Here is a 16,895-nt window from a genome sequence, read left to right on the forward strand (position 1 = left end):
GGTTGTTGATATCTGCCCTTCGTTCTCAGAGGTGAAACCATGACAAGCAAGTGAATTGGATTTGAGTGAGGGGAGGCCATGCTAAGTCCCCAGCCTCACTTTTCCCTCCAAAACCATCTGGGTCCAGGGGCCAGATATGGATCAGGACAAGTGGAGATGAACCTGGATACAGCGGGAGACCTTGACTTTGTAAGCTGAAGTCTTTCCCAGGTTACAGTTTCCTAGAACAACACCCATACAGTGATTAAGGTTAGATAAGAGGTGGGGGGGGGGGGGAGGCCAAAAATGGGAAGGGGGACTGTCTTTGGAAGGAATAGTAAGGAAGCCATGTTAAAGGACTGTAGGATTGTTATTCATCCTTTGTTTTCAAAGACATCATGATGTTGGGGCCCAACTGGGGCTGATCAGTCCAATAATGATCTTGGAAAGTTCTCTACAGGACAGGCATAAGTAGTCTTTTTGAACATTTGGGAAGGAGATGTCTCTAGATTTGTGCATTTCCCATTTCCTGCTTTGGTCAGGATCGAACACGGCACCTTCTTTGATGGGGGCATCCCAAGTTGGATGACCCTGTGCCCACATCTTCCACATCTCACAATTGATCCCAGAATTGTTCAGAGAGACCTTGAGAGTGTCCTTGTATCATTTCTTCTTACCTGCATGAAAGAGAATGAGATATAAGAAGGGGAAGAGAGAAGCAGCCAGGTTGTGAAGGTCTTGAAGAGTCAAACAGAAGGTCTGATGTTTGATCCTGGAGGTGATAGGGAGCCACTAGCATTTCTCAGATGGGCGAAGAGGTGATGTGTTCAGATCTCCCCAAGTTTGACAGCTTAGAGGATGGCTTGGAGTGGGAAGAGATTTGAGACTTGAATCAAGGAGACCCACCTGCAGACTATTCCAGTGGTCCAGGTGTGAGATGATGAGGGTCTACGCCAGAGGAGTGACAGTGTCAGAGGAGAGAAGGAGACATATTGAGGACTATTAAAAAGCTAGGAATAACAGGTCTTGGCAATAGATTAAAGATGGCGGGATGAGACTGAGTGAAGAATCCATGAAGACATCAAAGTTCTAAGGCCGAGCAACTGGGAAGATGGTGATGCCCTTGAGAGATGCTGTTTGTTTTGTCTTTATATCACCAATACATGGGACTCAGTAGGTGCCTAATAAATAGTTGTTGATTGTTGGATCTGCACTTGAACCCTTTCCAACTTGGTAGGCTGACGACATTTTTAAGAAACCATACCCACCTCCATGTGCTCTGACGAGGAGGAGGTCTTGTTTCCTGTGACTTTCTATCCTTCCTTTAGTCCTGTAATGACTCAATGGGACCACTGGGATGATTCATAGTGTGCCCCCTGACCCTTTGCTGGCCATCTCCTGCCAACATGGCGACGTGCAATAGAAAATTAAACACCAGCTTCCTGTTCCACAACTTATTTATTTTCCATTGTCAGCTGCTGCATTGTAGCTACTTGTACTTCCTCACACTCCATTATCAATCTGGCAGGAAGCCCACAACTTCCATATGGACGGGGGAAGATGGGAGGGGAGGGAAGGTCATGGCCCTTGTTCCTAACTCCAGGGGAGGATTTCTCCTTTTATCGTTTGGTCGTCCAGTCATCCAGAAATAGGTACAGTAGAGTTCACTGCAAAACTGAGATAAGACCAGGGGCCCAAGTGAAGTCCCCTTGAGCCTTGAGGAGCTCTCCATTAGAGAATTCTTCCTCCACACCCAACAGGAGTCAGTACTGATGCTAGGATGCCCAGGCTGGAATGTTGTTGGTGTGAAATTTAATTGACCAGTTTCAAACACCCCCTCCCCCCCAAAAGGGAAGTTTACTATTTTTGGAGGTTTTACCTCATTTAAAATCGAGTAAAGAGGCTGGAGCAAGTCAATTATTAGGTTTCACAAAGTATGGAATATGTGAATTTGTGAAGGAACAGTGACCTGACCTGGGAAGAATATAAATTAGTATCTACATGCAGTCAGGAAGACCCGAGTTCTAATTCAGCTTTACTGTGTGACCTTGGACAAATCCTTTAACCACTGTTTAACTCAGTTTCCTCCTTTATAAAATAGGGCACTTATCTCAGTTAGTTGTTGGAAGAATAAAATGAGCTAATATTTGTAAAGCATTTTGCAAACCTTAAAGCTCTCTATTAATTTGTGCTCTTATTGTGATAAATGAATGAATGAATAAACATGACCAGAGTCTCTTATTTTAGTTGGGAACTAAGCAGTTAGTGACTGGAGACAGGAAGGCTTGATTTCAAATCTAACCTCAGATACTTATTAACTGTGTGACCCTGGTTAAGTCACTTCACTTCAGTTTCCTCATCCATCAAATGAGCTGGAGAAGGAACTGGCAAACCAAGAAGGCCTCGTGGGGGGGGGGGGTCACAAAGAGTCAGACATGACTGAAAAATGACTGAATAGCAAGATTATTAAATAATTCTATCAGAGTTAAAGGACAGATCTGTGTCTCTTCCTTAATAAGCCCTAGTGCCTCCTCTGGGGCCTTTGGCATCAAATGCAAACACTTCTGTTTGGTGTTTCCAGTTCATCCCAGCTGGGCTTCTGTCCACTTCTCCAGGCTTCTTACACAACCTCCCCTCCCCCCACCCATGTACTCAGTGGTACAGCTTCTCCTCACCCAAATGTTCTATTTTCTATCTAGATGGGAATACCATCTCTTTGGCAGCCCATCCCCCAAACCTGGACTTCTCTCCCCATCCCCTTCTCACTTTTGTCTTCCTTCAGATCTCAGAAGAACCACACTCAAGGGCTGCATGCCCCTGGGCATATCATTGAAATATCAGGCTAGTGCCCATGTAGTTTGGTTGAGGGCTTTCCTTCTCTATGATTTTCCCATGCCAATGAAATCACAGATACAGCTCACAAAAGCAATATTTTGACTCTACTTATCTGTATCCATGACTCCCCCTTTCCCCCAATAGAATGTAGGTTCCATGAGGTCAGGGACTGGTTCCCTTTGATCCAGTGTCCCCAACATCTAACACAGTACCTGGCAAGTGGCAACTCATAAATATTTGTTGATTGATATAATACAAAACTTAGAATTCAAATTCTGTGCTTATAGAGAATTAAAGAAATGGTGGTTGCCAGAGAGAGATCTTCTAGAAGGAACATTTAGCTCACTGATTCCTGGGGTTGAATTCTCTCCTTCTGGACCTCCAGGGTGAGGAAGAAGTGGTACAGACTAGAGAACAGTGGCTATGGAACAGAGAGGACTGGGGAAGTATAGCCCAGTGGGGAGTCAGAAGATGGGGGCTGTGTGTCCTCAGGCAAGTGACTCAATCTCTGAATCGCTGAGGTTTCCTTTATAAAATGAAGGAGTTGAATGAGATCACCATAGGGCCTTAAATAAATCTCATTCAGATTATACACTTCTAAACTCACTGCCATAAAATGTGGTTAGAAAGCACTGGATGGGACACTGGTCCTGAAAATCTGGAAAATCTGAGGCCTTTTCCTGCCTCAGACACTTAGTAGCTGTGTAACTCTGGGTAAGTCACTTGCCTTCTCTGGAATTCAATTTCCTAATTTTTAAAATGAGAGGGTTGGACTCAGTAGCTTCTATTATTTTTCTCTGTGTGTGTGTGTGTGTGTGTGTGTGTGTGTGTGTGTGTGTTTTGCAAGACAATGGGGTTAAGTGGCTTGCCCAAGGTCACACAGCTAGGTCATTATTAAGTGACCAAGACCGGATTTGAATTCAGGTCCTCCAGACTCCAGGGCCGGTACTCTATTCACTGCACCACCTAGCTGCCCTCAATAGGTTCTAAATTCTCTTCCTGCTTTTAATGGAAGCTAATGAATAAACGAATTATCAATTCAGTCATTCACCAGAATTTATTAAGTCCCTACTGTATCAGACAGTGTGTGTGTGTGTGTGTGTGTGTGTGTGTGTGTGTGTGTGTGTGTGTGTAGCGACTGGAGTTAAGTGACTTGTCCAAGGTCACACAGCTAGTAAATGTCAAGTGGCTGAGGTCAAATTTGAACTCAGGTCCTGACTTCAGGGCCAGTGCTCTTTCCAGGATACCACCTAAGTCAAAAGATGAAACCATCCCTGCTCTGGTTTACGTTCTATCAAATGAATGAATTGATAAATTGAAGAAGACATGAATGGTGTGCTATGTCTTATTTCCCAGAAGGAGAGCAGTGGAGGCAAGTTTATTCTATGTTTGGTAAAAAAAAAAGTCTATTAAAAGCAAAATTCTGAATAGATTTTGTCCGATTTTGGCCACTGACTGTCCCTAAAGCTCTAGGATCTGGGACAGCCTCTTACTAACTGGAATTAATTGACCCCGGAATTCTGGACATCTGCATCAAATAGGAAAGTTCAGAAAGAACTAGCAGCCTGTCTTCTCCCATGACTTAAAAGGAAGATACAATCAAAGCGTCTTAGATACAATCAAAGGAAGGTTTCCTTTTGTTTTGAAGCTTGTTTATTTGTTTTGTTTTAATAAAAAAAAAAAAGAGAGACTGCTTTGCAACAGACTTCCCTAGTGAGGCAAGGCTGAGCAGATTCCATTGGGGATAGAGGAGAAGCCTGGTTTGGGGAACATAGGAGAGGGGGTAGTCTGGTCTGGTTGCCTTTCCTTCCTTCCCATTAAAGCTGACCCCCTCCCCCCAGCTGCTGTCTACTCCGTCCCATCCCTGCCTATTCCTTGCTCTCCCAATCAGCTCCCCCATTCAAAGTCTTCAGTCCTTTCCTTTTCACCGCCTTGGTTCTAAAGGCCAAGCTCCTTAGTCTAACCCATAAGGTGAACTCTAGACCTCAAGGTCTCTCTGTTCAGAGGATCAGAGATGAACTAGAAGAGATCTCAGAAGTCTTTTGAGCCAACTCCTTCATTTGATGGAGGTGATGGAGTGACTTGCTGAAAATCCTCCAGGCAGAAATGAGCAGAAATAGGATCTAAACCAAAGTCCTCAAGAGCCAGAGCTTTTCCCCTACCCCTATTCTTCCTTGTCTCCCCCCATGCATTTATCTTTGAATAGCCCTTGTGTTTTCCCACTTCTGTACCTTTGTAGAGTTTTCTCTAACTAGAATGTCCTCCACCTCAGGAATTAGCAAACTCTACAAATTAGGGTTTGATTAATTGTTTTGTTAGTTGTCTCAACTTTAAGTGAGGGAGAAATGATTACTAATGATGAAAATTAAATATGTACCCAGTTTACACACAGCTCCAATGAAAAGCTGGTTAACTGTTTACCAGTACCCTCTTCTGTCCTTGAAGTTTCACTCAGTTTTCATATCCCCCAACTCTCTCTCTCTCTCTCTCTCTCTCTCTCTCTCTCTCTCTCTCTCTCTCTCTCTCTTTCTCTCTTTCTCTATTTCTCTCTGTCTCTGACTCTGTCTGTCTGTCTCTCCCCTCTCTGTCTGTCTTTCCTCCTTTCTATTTCTCTCCCTCTCTTTTCTCTCTCTCTCTTTCCTGCTTTCTCTCTTTCCCTCTATCTCTATTTCTGTTCCCCCTCTCTTTCCCTTTCTCTTTCTCTCTCCTCTCCCTTTCACCTTCCCCCATCTGAATTTCTCTAATTTTTGTACTTCGATTTTAAAGTCTATTGCAGCCTTCCCTGTAGCATACTGTGCATGTCTCTTTTCTCCACTACTAGACTGCGAGACAACAAAGATGATCTCATCAGAGGACTGAATTCACCAGGCACTTATTCAGGACCTATCAGAACTCTTTCTGCCCCTGGCATATAATGTATTTTATATATATATATATATATATATATATATAATATATATATATATATATATATTATATATATATATATATATGTATGTCAGGGGTTGAGTAATTAAAAGAAAATTGTTAAAGATGACACCAGGGTTTTAAATATGGAAGACTCAAAGATGGTTTGAACCAAAATTCTTTGTCCCTGAGGCAGCTAGGTAGCACAGTGGATAGAGCACTAGCCCTGGAGTCAGGAGGACCTGAGTTCAAATCCACCCTCAGACACTTAATAATTACCTAGCTGTGTGGCCTTGGGCAAGTCACTGAACCTCTATTTATCTCAGTTTCCTTTCAGTAAAAGGGAGATAATAATAATACCGCCACCAAGGTTATGGCAAGGATCAAACTGGACATTTGTCAGCAAATCTTCAAGTGTTTTATCTATGCCAATAATTATCGTTGTTATCATCAGCATTACTACTTTGATGCTGCTACTATCACTATTACATTGTGACCTTTGGCAAATCACACAACTCAGTTTCCTTATCTGTAAGATCCCTAAGTGATCTCTCAACTCTAATAAGCTGTGATACCCTGTCCACCCACACTAACTATGTGGCCATGAGCTACCTTTACCTCTGACCTCCCAAAACTGTTGTGAGGGAAAGCTCTGTAAATCTTGAAGTACCAAGAGACATGAGTTCATTACTTATTGACTGCTGAATAGATCTAGAAAGACCACCAGAGATCACCTATCTCAACCCTTCTCATCTTAAGTCTGAGAAAAATGAGGTCCAGAGAGGCTGGGTCTTGTTAGCAGTGGAGATGAAATTAGAATCCAAGTCTCCTGACTCTGTCAGAAGTCCCAGATGCCAGATTACTAAGCAGGCAGAATTTTTCCAGGTGGTTTTTCTCTGTCTGGTTGCAAAACTCCAAGTTCATCTCTGCCATCTTGGTTGCTTCATCCCCATTCAATATTTTTTCAGTGATCAATGCAGTGAAAATCCCTGGCCACTTCTGCCCCTTCCAAGGCTATCAGTACCTTCATGGAGTTTTAAAAGACCAGGAGACTAAGATAGTGGAGTATATAGAGAGTCTATAGTCAGGAAGAGCTGAGTTCAAATCTAGCCTAGCTGTGTGACCCTTGCAAGTCATTGCAGTTTCCTCATCTGTAAAAGTGACCTCTGAGGTACATGGCAGCCTTAAGTCTATGATCTAGCTCTAATAATCATACATAGTATTATTTGACATTGAGATGGGTCCATCTGGGCAAGTCCAAAAACCCATCTGCCTATATATACCCCCTTATTCCTTGATTGTCTGTGGTCTCCATAAGTCATTCCTCCCTTCCTGCTGAGGGGCAGGCCAATATACAAGAGTCCACCCTCTACTTCTGCAGTGGCAATGGTGCGATGGATATCCCTGGATGGATATCACATGGGCTCTCTCTCTGTTCACGCTGTCATTCTTGCTGCATGACCAGCCACGCTTCCTTTTTTGGATGTTTTTCTCTGGTACGCTAATTCCATGAGATGCACCATACTTCACCAAGTCATTCTGTAGCATCCTCTTTCTACCCCTGGTATATAGTCCTTTTCCTTCTCCATCTGAGAGTCTAGTCCAGGGCCTTGTCTGCTGACAGATCCACTCTCTCAGCCTGCCCCCCTCTTCTCCTTTACACTGTATCTCAAGACCCCTTTACATCTTTCCCCTTCATCTCTTCCAGTGATGAAGAGGTGATCCTTCCCTTTCCCCAGGTCCTCACTTCTACTTCTCTGCTTGATCTCCTCCCCTCCTGACTCTTGTTTTTAATTATCTATCTCTCCTTCCCTAATGACTTCTTCTAGGCTGCCCATAAGCAGCCCAAGACTCTCTCTCAGTCTCCAAAAAACTTTCACTTGACCCTAACTTTTCTCAAGTGCCAGTCCTTGGGCGTATGAACTGTTTCCCATTTGTGTCCGCCAATGCCCACACAGGGCCTAGCAGATGCCTCCTGAGTGAGTGAATGAGAGGAGTGGGCAGCTGTGTTGCCCAAGGAAACCACTCACCTCTAGATTTCCAAGTTCAAGTTAATGATATTAGAGGTGAACCATAGTTTGATTCCATGGAGTGGTTGGAGTGGGCAGGTGCCCTTTAAGTCATTTTTTAAAATCCATGGAAATTTTAAATTAACTCCAAATATAAACTCTGGGATATAAGATGGGAAGAATCCACTGGAGTTTAAAGGTCTGGTTTGAAATCCAACTTCTACCCTCTTACTGCTTCTGTGACTTTAGTCAAGTCTTTGAATCTCACTGGGCCACAGTTCCCTCATCTGTAAAATGAGAGGGTTGGACTAGAGATCTCTTCCATTCAATCAGCAAGTCATTTGTTAAGTACCAGACCCTGTGTTGGACTCGGGGGAAGAGGGGGTACAAGTATAAACTTCTATTCTAATGGGAAAGACTCCAAGTACATAAAATTTCTATTTATATAAAATATACACATCTATATAGAGAAATCATATAGAGTTTGTGACCCCATTTGGGGTTCTCTTGCCAAGGCTGGTTTGCCATTTCCTTTTCCAGATCATTTTACAGATGAGGAAAGAGAAGCAGAGTGAAGTGACTTGTCCAGGGTCACACAGCTAGTAAGTATCTGAGGCCAGATTCTGATTCCATACTCCATTCACTGTGCCTCAAATATAACATTAATAAAAATATATAGTCTTATAAATCATCCAGTCACCCCTTCTAAAAAATGAGAGTTGTTCTTGCTGGCCTCTGAAGTTCCTTTTAGCTTTGGAGCTATAATCCCAAATCAACCATTCTTGCCCTCAGTTTCCTTCTCTGTAAAATGAGGGGATTGTTGGAGTAGATGCTTCTGAGGTCTCTCCAAGCTAGGAGTCCATGATTTTACTTTGCTAAAAATTTTCCACAGTATTTTGCATTATTGTAAAGTCCCAGGAAATGGGGTCAGAATTTTTCTCCCAAGCATCAAATAATGAACCCAGTAAGTGGCCAAATGGTCTCGGAAGATGATTGTCAAAGACTTCAGTGATTACCAGGGCCCTGGCTCCATCCTCTCATAATGGGAGCAGCTCAAATGGTTCATTACACTTTGTGCCCTTGGCCATGGTTCTAGAGACCTACCCATGGTAATGAGGATTAGGGTAATAACGTTTGGCTCCTTGTGCCCCCTTTGCTGTCGAGACACATAAAAATCATTTTTATAAACAAAGAACCAGCCACTCTCAATGGTGGTCCATGTTAGATATTATTTCCAAGTCTTTTTTGAGTTTGGTTCCCAATGGGGGCCTGAACTGGCTACTTCTTTGTTCATCATTGACTTGGAAAACACCCCTTGCTTTCATTACAGTCAGACACCAGAGTCTTGGGAAAACCCTCTAGCTTTTGATTTAGTGACATTTTCTCCCTCCCAATGTCTGCAGTGTTTCTCTCTCTTAACTTGGTTGTTCCTTGATTCCTTGAAGGCTCAACTCATAGACTGTCCCCTACAGGAAAGCTTTCAAGGTAGCGTTCCGTCCTTCCTACTTAAGTGATTGAACGAACACTTACCTGCTTCCATGTTGTAAACCCCCAGTATATTAGAAGCCCCTTGAGGACAGAGACTTACAAATTTGTCTTGTACCCCATCGCTTAGTGCTTAGTAGGCACTTGTTGTCTTATGGGATGGCTCTCAGAAGGGAGGGAAAGGGAAGTGATGGTGATGTCAGTCATTAAAAAAAAGAATTGCAACAATCCATTAGCCATAAAGAATGTAATCTTCCTGAGGGCAGGCTCTATTTAATTTCCATCTTTGTCTCCCTAGCCTGTAACATAATAAATACTCATAGAATGAAAGCTGGATTCAAACAATTCATCAATGCTAGAGAATGTCAGCTTCTTGAGGGAAAGGACTGTTCCCTTTTTCTTGTTGTCCCCTCGGCATCCAGTACATAAAGTAGTTTTTTGCTTCAATATACTCCTGCCCCTGGGCTGAATATTCTTTCAAACAGAATTGCGGGATTGTGACATCATTGACCTAGAACAGAAAGGACAACCTCTGAGGTTGTCCAGTCCAACCCCTTCATCTTGCAGATGCCAAAACTAAGCTCCAGGGAAGTTAAGTGATTTGTTAAAAGCCACATAAGTCATGAGCATTGGAGATGGGATTTGAACCCAGATGCCTGGACTCTAGGGGTTGATTCACTTTCCACCCATTTGAATTTAAGCCTTTATAGTTATTCTCTATATCCCTGTCTATGTCCTTGTAATCTCCTCCATTAGAAAGTAAGGATTGTTCTGTTCTTTGTGCTTGTAGCTCCAGGACCCAGGACAGTGCCTGGTATATAGTAGACATTTAATAAATGTTTGTTGATTGACTGAATGATCTGAGGCCCTCATTTGAGACAGGACACAATTTAATTGGACATTCTGAACAACTTGGTTTTACAGCCATTTTAGAAACACGTATCTGAGGGTGTGGATATAAGAACTTGTCAAGGGATCCTCGGTTCCATTTGGGGAACTCGATGGCAGCTGAATTGTGTGCCCCAATGAACGATGAAAGCTCATGAACAACACACAAAGACCTGCGCATACACATGGATGTAGATGTGTGTTTATGTGTTTGGGAGGGGATGTGTGGCAGTTATCACTAAATAAATCTCTGTTAAGCTTCCACCTTTCTTTAGAAATGGTCCAAACTGAAGTTTTCTTGTTTTCAAAATTTTTATTTTTCATGCATTTGTAATCTGTCCTTCCCACTCTCCTCACAACTAAACAAACAGAATTTAAAAATAAATCTCTCATGCTGAATATTCCTAGTCCAGTAAGACAAATCCCCACATTGACCATGCCAGAAAATATAGCTTCCTTTGCATTTTAAGTTCATCATATCTGTAGCAGGAGATTAGTGATGTTTCATCTTCTCGTCCCTCTGGACTGGAGGTGTACCATTGAATAGACCAGAGTTTCTGGTCTTGCAAAGTTTTTTTTTTCTTTTTTTCTACCATGTTGCTTATTGCATAAGTTATTTTCTGCTTACTTTGTTCAGTCTCCATCCTAAGAGGTCTTTCCAAATGAAAGTTCCTTGTTATGAAGAATCATAGCCATACATGGGAAGTTTGAAGAGAAATAATTGTCTGATCTTTTGGCCATAAAGTCTGATTAGATTGGTGTCCTGTCTCTTATGAGAACTTTAAACATTCAGTCAATCAATAAACATTTATTAACTACCTCCTATGTACTGTTCTAGAGTTGCATGTACAAAGAACAGAACAATTCGTGCTTTCTAATGGAGGAGACAACAAGGACATAGGGAAATACAGAATAAATATAAGGGGTTAAATTCCAGATCATTTGGGCAATCATTGTCTTTGGATTCTCTATGGCATTTGAGACTCTTATTTTTAGAGAGAATCAACACAGTAGAAAACTGACCCTTTTTTATTCAGTTGTTAACATCCCTTTTTTTCATTTTTCCCAACCCCCAGAAAAGGAATCTCTTATTGGCATTCCAAGCTGCAGAGAGTGTTGGCATCACCCCCAGCCTGGTGAGTATAATCCGCTGTATACTTGAAATGGCTTTAGCTAGTGATCTGAGGCAAGGGACCCATAGATGCCTAGAAATTGAAATCCCTCATCCAAAGAGGCTCATTATTCACAAGCCCGAAATTTAAGGCTTCCCATTGGTTGGATACCAGTAAACACAAATCTCGTCTCTTAAGATAGGGTGATATAAGAATTTATCATGGGTTGGCCATCTACAAAGTTGTACAGGAATGGGGATGGGCAAGCACAAATGGTTTGGGACCTGCTTTCCTGAGGAGTGTAATTACATCAATGAGTTCATAGATCCATTAATGCATTGAAAAAACAAGGACTAGGAATTAAAAGCTTGGTCTTATCAGAGAAAACATTAATAGAACTTTCTGTCCTTTCCCCACAATGGAAAGAGGTCAGGGGTCTCCAATGAATGAAAGCATGCATGCATGCATGCATGATAGCTTGCCTAATGAGCAGTTATTTCTGAATCTAATCTATTCTAATCCCCCACTTCCCTCCCATATTGAGCCTTCAGCTCCCAGTCCTGATTTATGACCTCCTAGGTCTCTTCCAACTCCCACATTCCATGAAATAGTGATTCTTTTGGTGCTAAGTCAATGACTATGTCAATGATCAGGCTAGGGACAGGAACTTGTGATGTCACAGGAATAGGAAAATTTCTGGTAGGAAATCACTTCTTCCAAAGCAAGGTGGCATCTGCTCTGCCACACTGGAGCCTCGACTTGATTGTCCTTACTTAAACCTCCTCCCCCATCTCTATGTGATGCTTATGCTTGCTTCCCTTGAGCCTGTAAGCAAATGCTCTTTTGTATTCACCCATTAGCCTACCCAACATCCAGGCCCTGTCTTCTAAAGAGACCACGACTGATCCCTCGCCCTCAACACTCACTGGAACAATCATATTTCACTTTTGGGATCTCCCTGTCTTTTCAGTTTGGGGGTCTCCCTGTCCGACTCTCAACTCCTCATCCCAACCCCCATCCCAACCCCACAGTCAAAAAATAGGCTTATTCTTTCATATTGCCAGGGAACAAGTCAGTCAAGTATGTTGTGGACATTGTTTAAACAGCAGATAAATGACACATTAATGGGGCCCCATCAGACCTTCCAGTGCCCAGTAACAGACACTGAGTGTTGTACGGTTGTGTTGATTGTATCACATGGCATTCTGTTCCTGCCTTACTTGTAGGCTGGCTATTCTTTTGTGATCTCTGAAAAAGTCCAACATGGTTTTCCAATTCACTTTTGGACATTTCTAGCAAAATAAAATAGTTTGTCAATCCCTTCTTTGCCTCTGCTTCTTCCACTCATTTATTAATTACCTACTGTTTGCGGGTAAAAGTGTGAAGAATGAAACAATCCCAACTCATGAAGAACTCGTGTTTTAATGAGGGTTACCCACCCAAAAGCATATATATATTTATACACATCCACATATATAAATACAAATAAATGCAAAATAATTGAATACAGGGTTGTTAGGGAAGAAAGGAACTAGCTATGGGGGATGAGAAAACTCATTAACAGGAACTCTTAATCTTTTAACTGCCATGGACCCTTTGAGCAGCAACCTGGGGAAGCCTAGGGAGCTCTCCTCAGAATCATGTTTGTAAATGCGTATGATAAAATATATATATATATATATATATATATATATACATATATATATATATATATATAAAATAACAAAGAATTCAATTATATTGACATAAAGTTGTGATTTTTCCCATTTGAGTTCACAAGACCCTCGGAATTCTATCGCTAAACTCCTCAGAGATCCCCCTTGGGGAGCCATGGATCCCCAGTTTAAGAACCTCACACGTGGAATGTGATTCTGGATCTTTTAGATCTTTCAGAAAGAGAAGGGCTCTATAAGGTAGAGATGAAGAGAGGATGTATTCTTTCTCCTCCTCCTCCTTCTTCATCTTTCTCCTCCTCTTCCTCTTCTTTCTATTCTTCTCCTTTTTCTTCCTCCTCTCTCCTCCTCCTCCTTCATCTTCTTTTCTTTGTCTTCTCCTTTTCCTCTACCTTCATCTCCTTCTCCTACTGCCAGAAGACAAAGGTTCTCTCATTTCAGTTTCTACATCCCCAGTGCCTAGCAATCCCAATGCCTGGCTCTTAGTAGGTTCTTAATGAATGTGTATTGATTAATTGACAGATTATCCATCTGCCCTGGCACTGTCCTGAACCTCCAGGAAACAAACCTCATCTTTCTGGCCTTAGCCTTGTACCCACTGGCTGCTGGCAATTATTCCTACCTTATGAACTATTAACAGATGAAGGCTGGGCTGCAGAAACAAAAGGATACCCATCTGGTTCACATCTAAAATAGGCTACTCTTTAGTTAAATAAAATGGTGGTCAGTCCCTGCATTTTTCTTTTTAAGAGATCGGCATCTCCTAATTAAAGAGAGGAATATTTTTCATTTGCTTGGTGGACAGTTCTCAGAAACTCACTGATTGTCCCAAACTCAATTTAGATGCTTGAGTGGAAATCTGCTCTCCAGGATCTGATTATCATCAGATTGGAGAATTCTTAGGAAAGAACATCTCAGAGTCTTGACCTCTGCCCATTTAGAGCTCCTCCCCATTCCTTCCCAGGAAGGAGGAAGCATGCCCCTGGCTTTGCCACTTGCCCCATGCCTCACTCCCTGCTCTTTCCCCTCCAGCTAGGAAACTGTTTTTGTCTCTCCACAGGAACTGAGTGAGATGCTGTACACAGATCGCCCTGACTGGCAGAGTGTGATGCAGTATGTGGCCCAGATCTACAAGTACTTTGAGACCTAAGCCCCTCGGGAAGAGACAGATGGAGGAGGAGGAGAGACCAGAGAAAGGGGAATGCCGCAGAAGCACTCGGTCACTTTATAGAGGAAACGAAAAGAATTCTCCATCCTGTTCCATCAGCCAATCAAGGCTCCTGGTTCTGAAGCAAGACTCTTTGGTGGTCCAGAATGAACTGCAAAGAGAGGGGGACTGTGGCCGAATATGCCAACACATCCAAGGCCTCCCATAGGCACACACACACACACACACACACACACACACACACACACACACAGGCACACACCCTGATCAGTCGAGGGTCAGAGAAGATTTTCTATTCCAGATGATGGGTCTAAAGGGAATGACTTCATTTTGGACACGAGTTCCCTCCAGAATCAAGATCCATTCTGACTGAACAAACCAAACCCCACTTTCTCCATTCTACCACTCCATACGTGGTCTTAGGCTGCTGACTGCAGAGACAACAGACTGCCACATGGGCAGCTGGAAGTTTTTCTTCTATCAACTTTCAGATTCCTTCCTCCCACTGCCCCCTGCCCCCCCCAACCAAAAAAAAAGATTTGGGGGGGGAAGAAACCTTGATCTCTGCCTTTACAAACACTAAATTCTCCTGTTGGCTCCTGCCTGCCCTGCCCCTCATCCCCTCCCCAAATGCAAAAACATGCATTCTTTCACGTGGTCAAGATAGATGGAAGCCAACTAGGAGATGGGACAGTGTTATTAAAAGTGAGACTCCCAAAGTGCTGGAAAACAGGTGTGACCTGCAGATATGAAGGGTGGGAACTCCCACTCTCCGGTACTATCCTCAGATGTATGAATGATACCCTTGGGCCTGTGTTTAGTGAGGGATCCTTTCCATGGGTGTCTTCTAGATGGATAGACACATGAGCTAATTCATGCATAAGTCACTTCCTCTCACTGGAACATCTTCCAGTCTCTGACCCTTTCCCAGAACCACTACTGAGATAGATAAGTAACTGTAACCATCTAATCAGATCCACACAGATACCCTGTGTGACCCCCCAATGGGTACAGCAACATCTCCTGCATGTGGCTGGGCAGGGAAACACAACATACCCATCATGCATATGAAGCTGCCTAGGTCTGTCTAATGGATCTGTGTTTGGGGGACCCTCTACAAAGAGTTAATGGTTTTCCCAAGGGAAACTGGACAAAGTTGATACTGAACACAAGATCCCATCTTTAGAAAGGCTACAATTTCCTAAGACATCCCCCATATCCTGGGCAAAACAAAACTGGAGGCAGTGGATGAGAGTTGCTGCAGGGGGATCTGGGTTGGTGGCTTCTTCTCAACTAGAACTAAAAAACAAAGATGTGGACTTTTAGTGACCGATCGTATTTTCTTGAAAAAAGTCTGATTCTTTATCAAAGAGCCCACTGTCTTCTCAGAAATGCTAAGGACAGGGGAACCATTGGTAGATGTTCTAAGCTACATGTCAGACAGGATGATGTTTCTAACTTCATCAAGAAATTAAGGAAAACATATAACTAGTGACTTGGCACTTAGCACACAAAGACCAAGTTCTGGGTGAGAGGCCATCTGCAAATTGAATCACATTTGGTATATTGACATACCTAAGGGGGTTGGGAAGCAGAGAATTATTACAACTGACCATCTAAGCAATGTAGTGAAAGTGGGCTCAGATGAGGCTCAAATTGTGACTTTGGGCTCTTACTAGACTTTTGACTCTGAGATGAAAAAGCTATAACTACAAGTATTGGGGTCTATACTCTCCAATTCATCATGGTGGTCTGAAAGAGACCCAGGATGCCGATGCCATGGGAGGAAAGACTCCCCAAGGACCTTGGGAAGTGGGATGGAGGTAGAAAACATAAGACAACAGCCCATGTGGAAATGGGGGGAGGGAGTAAGGGGAGAGAGACTCCAGGACACTGTGTGCTGCAGCTGCTGCCGAGGGAAGAGCAAGACAGGGTAAGCTAGAGCTCCCCTAACCTTCAAGGGGCGGGGGAAATGGAGAAGTGTGCCTTCTTGTAGCTTCCTTGTATAACCAGTTTCACTGGTTAACTAACCAATGTCTATGCTGTTGAAGGAATAAAAATGATGTCAAAATATAAATGAATTGAATTTTAACAAATTGTTTCAAATGGATACAGCCTTTTAAGTGTATGTGCCCCAGGGCCAAAAGCCCGGTTGCTCCCACCATCCTTATAGCCCAGCTCCCAAAGACGTGCATCTGGTCAGACAGACAAGGACCCAGTGGATAACTGAGTCTAATCTCTCCTTGCTGGTGGAAGAGAAGTCAGCATCTACATCTTACTGGTAGTGGACCAATCACGTAGGAAGACGGGATCCAGAAAGGGAAAGAGCACTGACCTGGGGCGGGGGGTTCAGATGACCTGGGCTCTGAACCTGGTTTGTCCTCTCTCGGGCTCCGATTCCTCCCCGGACCATGACAGGGTTGGACTCAATGTTCTCAAAGATCCCTTCCTCCTCTCCTATTCAAGCTCTGTGTATACCAAAGAGGGCACATTTTTTTCAGCCATTCATTCCACAGACACATAAAAAGAATTGGAAAAGACGCGAACACATGTCTGGCAATGATTATGTCCCAAAGCATTCCTGTTTTTCACAAAAACCCAAGACCCATTTAGACCAGATCTCCTTTTCTCCCTCCTGTTGCCCCTCAGGACGTGACAGTCCCTAGGCACAACACTCCCTTCTAGGTTCCTCTTTGTTGGCATCCTTTAAATAACCTCATTGCCTCCATCACCTACTGTCTGAGTTAGTGGAAAGAAATGATGTTCCAGACAGTGAAACTGAGCTCTTCCCTCTTCACTTTGAGCAAAGATTCCTTACCAGCTGAGTAACCCCAGGCAA

At 43.1% G+C, this 16,895-nt stretch overlaps 1 protein-coding gene and 1 long non-coding RNA gene across 6 annotated transcripts in view; one reads left to right on the forward strand and one right to left on the reverse strand.

The window, feature by feature from the left end:
* The window catches only part of SPECC1 (sperm antigen with calponin homology and coiled-coil domains 1), a 413,523-nt gene extending 397,370 nt beyond the window's left edge, over positions 1 to 16,153 (forward strand). Inside the window, exons 14-15 of one of the 2 annotated variants that reach the window (XM_074189253.1) lie at positions 11,180 to 11,239; positions 13,949 to 16,146. In XM_074189253.1, the coding sequence (XP_074045354.1) occupies positions 11,180 to 11,239; positions 13,949 to 14,038 (150 nt within the window). In that variant the 3' untranslated portion in view covers positions 14,039 to 16,146. Of the gene's footprint in view, positions 1 to 11,179; positions 11,240 to 13,948 lie in introns of both variants that reach the window. The other variant, XM_074189252.1, reaches the window with a different exon arrangement.
* The window catches only part of LOC141488852 (uncharacterized), a 49,562-nt gene continuing 45,570 nt past the window's right edge, over positions 12,904 to 16,895 (reverse strand). For 3 of the 4 annotated variants that reach the window (XR_012468824.1, XR_012468825.1, XR_012468823.1), the window contains exons 2-3: positions 16,392 to 16,524; positions 12,904 to 13,295 (exon numbers count right to left, since the gene is read on the reverse strand). This is a non-coding gene — a long non-coding RNA (uncharacterized LOC141488852). Of the gene's footprint in view, positions 13,299 to 16,391; positions 16,525 to 16,895 lie in introns of all 4 variants that reach the window. The other variant, XR_012468826.1, reaches the window with a different exon arrangement.

The sequence above is a fragment of the Macrotis lagotis genome, chromosome 5, assembly GCF_037893015.1.
Source record: "Macrotis lagotis isolate mMagLag1 chromosome 5, bilby.v1.9.chrom.fasta, whole genome shotgun sequence".
NCBI lineage: Eukaryota > Metazoa > Chordata > Mammalia > Peramelemorphia > Peramelidae > Macrotis > Macrotis lagotis.